Source organism: Marmota flaviventris, chromosome X (genome assembly GCF_047511675.1).
Source record: "Marmota flaviventris isolate mMarFla1 chromosome X, mMarFla1.hap1, whole genome shotgun sequence".
Taxonomy (NCBI): domain Eukaryota; kingdom Metazoa; phylum Chordata; class Mammalia; order Rodentia; family Sciuridae; genus Marmota; species Marmota flaviventris.
Window position 1 is genome coordinate 107078922 of NC_092518.1, and position 2971 is coordinate 107081892.

Sequence of the window (2971 nt, forward strand, 5' to 3'; positions counted from 1 at the left end):
TATGGGGAAAACAATAAAATTTTAATTTATTTTTTTGGTACTGGGGATTGAACTCAGGGACACTCTACCACTGAGCTACACCCTCAACATTTTATTTTTTAATTTGAGACAGGGTCTTGATAAGTGGCTGAGACTAGCCTCGATTTTGTGATCCTTCTACCTCAGCCTCCTGAGTGGCTGATATTACAGGTATATGCCACTGTGCCTCATCAAAACATTAAAATTTATACTTAATTTTTATCTAAAAACAAAAAATAAACCTTGCTAATTCTTTTTTTTCAAAAAATTTAAGATGTTGATGAATCTTTATCTTATTCATTTATTTATATGTGATGCTGAGAATCAAACCCAGTGCCTCACACATGTGAGGAAGCACTCTACCACTGAGCCACAACCCCAGCCCCAAGCCTTGCTAATTCTTCATCTTTGGATTGGCATTGCCTACTCACTTGGATCTCTGCTAGACATGTCACACATGTCTGCCAGCACCTTGAAGAAAGAGTGGGTGTTTCATAATTTAAAGCAGTTTTCAGCAAAGTCCTCACTGTATTTTTTGTTTTCAAGGCACTGCAAGAAACTGTGGTTTACTTGTGTAGGGAGAAGGTTCTGGCTTATATGATCTTAAATAATCAAATATTCAGTAGTTTGCAAGGAGATGGAGAATGACCATGGAACTCTTTTGTACAACCCAGAGGGCTCACTAGTAAACTTGGGGGAAATATTTTAAAAACTTGAACTTAGAGATAAATTACACTTTTTCTTTTGAACACAGAGAAATATTCCAAATTTGCTGACCTTTTCTTGCTAAGTAGTTGGTAGTAGTATGATATCCAGAGGATACTATTAAAAAGACTTAAACTATCCATTCAAGGTGATTTTTAGCAATAAATAAAAATTAACTCCTAAAAATAAGTGTATTTTAAAAATGAAGAGCCTGGTGTGGTGGCTTGCACCTATAATCCCTGCTATATGGAGGCTGAGTTGGAAGGAATGTGAGTTCAAGGCAGCCTCAGCAACTTACAGACTCCCATCTTAGAAACATATTCCACCATCCTTCTTTTTAATTTTTTAATGTGATTTCATTGCTTTATCACCTAAAATAAACCTCTTGGTATCTGTATAATATACATTTTTTGGTGTATAAACTATTTATTAACAGAAAAGGCCTACAGACTCATTTCTTCTTAGATACACCCATGGTTCGGCTGTGGCGCCCAGTGGTCTTAGTGTGCTGGCCTCGGACACGAAGGCCCCAGAAGTGGCACAGTCCCCTGTGGGCCCTAATCTTCTTCATTCGCTCCAGGTCCTCCCAGAGTTTGTTGTCTAGACCATTGGCCAGAACCTGGCTGTATTTTCCATCCTTTACATCCTTCTGTCTGTTCAAGAACCAGTCTGGGATCTTGTACTGTCGTGGATTCTGCATAATGGTGATCACATGTTCATCCTCATCTTCAGTGAGTTCTCCAGCCCTCTTGGTGAGGTCAACGTCTGCTTTCCTCAACACCACATGAGCATACCTTCGCCCCACACCCTTAATGGCAGTGATGGCAAAGGCTATTTTCTGCTGCCCATCCATGTTTGTGTTGAGTACTCGCAAAATGTGCTGGAACTTTTCAGGAATCACTAGAGACATGGCAGCAGCAGAGTGGCGGCGTGTCGGTATCTGTATAATTTTAAAAATTAGAAATTGATCAAATTCTCTTCTCTTCTCTTTCTGTTCTAGGGACTAAACCCACAGGAGGTTTGCCACTGAGCCAGGGTCTCACTAAGTAATTGCCAAGGCTGGCCTTGAATTTTTGATCCTTATGATCCAGTCTCCCAAATTTCTAGTATTATGGGTGTGTGCCACTGCACCTGGCTAGAAAGAAATATTGCTAACCTCTTTAAAATTCTTCCAAATGAAGAATTTTTATAAACCCTATGGTAAGAATGTTAAGATACCATACCTTCTGATTTTTTGTAAGCATACGTGATTGTCATCAAGAAATAAGGAAGTTTAGTAGATAAATTACAACAAATGTTCTTAAATAATTGGAGGATGAAATTTTTAAAAAATGCATTATGAGGGCTGGGGATGTGGCTCAAGCGGTAGCGTGCTTGCCTGGCATGCGCGGGGTGCTGGGTTCAATCCTCAACACCACATGAAAGAAAAATAAAGTTATTGTGTCTACTTAAAACTAAAAAAAATAAATATTTAAAAAATGCATTATGATATATTAAGCACAGACAATGATTTATTTCTTCTGTTTCTATCTTTGTATCTTTGAGCTCTTTTTCAACCAAGATTCATTAAAACCTGGTATCAAAATAACCTAATTTAGAGCCAGGTGCAGTGGTGCAGTGGTGCAGTGGTGCACAGCTGTAATCCCAGGTAACTTAGTGAGACCCTGTCTAAAAATAAAAAGGACTGGGGATAAAGCTCAATGCTCCTGGGTTCAGTTCCCAGTACCAAACAACTGAACCAAACCAAATCAAACCAAAACAAATAAATTTCCACCTAATCTGGAACAAGTCTTTCAAATTGCTGTATGATAGGATTTTAAAATTAAGGGCCCAATGTTAAGTCATATTGCTCTCAATAAACTCTGTTGAGTAATAGTTTTAGGAAAGGATAAAATTACTTAGGTATCATTTATGCAAAGTATACTCTTGTTTTAAATACCACTAGTTTTATTTTCCCATCCTTTAAACATTTCTGTGTATGTTTGTATCATTAGTATGTAATATATTAATATACTTATGTGTATGTAATTTGTAAATAAATTCATATATAATTTTGGGTGCATATATCTTTTTAAATAATGTAGAGACCTCTGAACTAGATTAGATGCTCCAGATACTTGACAGTGAATATAATAACATTGACTTGTCTTCTGTGTCTCCTATCAATAGCCCAGCTGAGAGAAGTGTTATTTAGATGAGGGACATTCTATCCCCCATCTCATATAGTTATTATGTGTTCTAGTTTTGT

The 2971-nt window shown here is 37.2% G+C and overlaps 1 protein-coding gene across 1 annotated transcript; it reads right to left on the bottom strand.

The window, feature by feature from the left end:
- Positions 1-1174: 1174 nt before the first annotated feature.
- On the bottom strand, positions 1175-1654 carry LOC114090836 (small ribosomal subunit protein uS13-like). The gene has a single exon (XM_034636581.2). It carries the CDS (start codon positions 1631-1633, stop codon positions 1175-1177), a length of 459 nt encoding a protein of 152 aa, XP_034492472.1. The 5' UTR covers positions 1634-1654.
- Positions 1655-2971: the final 1317 nt, after the last annotated feature.

Bases quoted from the DNA above. Each gene is read 5' to 3' on its own strand.
- LOC114090836 (XM_034636581.2), bottom strand. From the start codon at position 1,633: ATGTCTCTAGTGATTCCTGAAAAGTTCCAGCACATTTTGCGAGTACTC.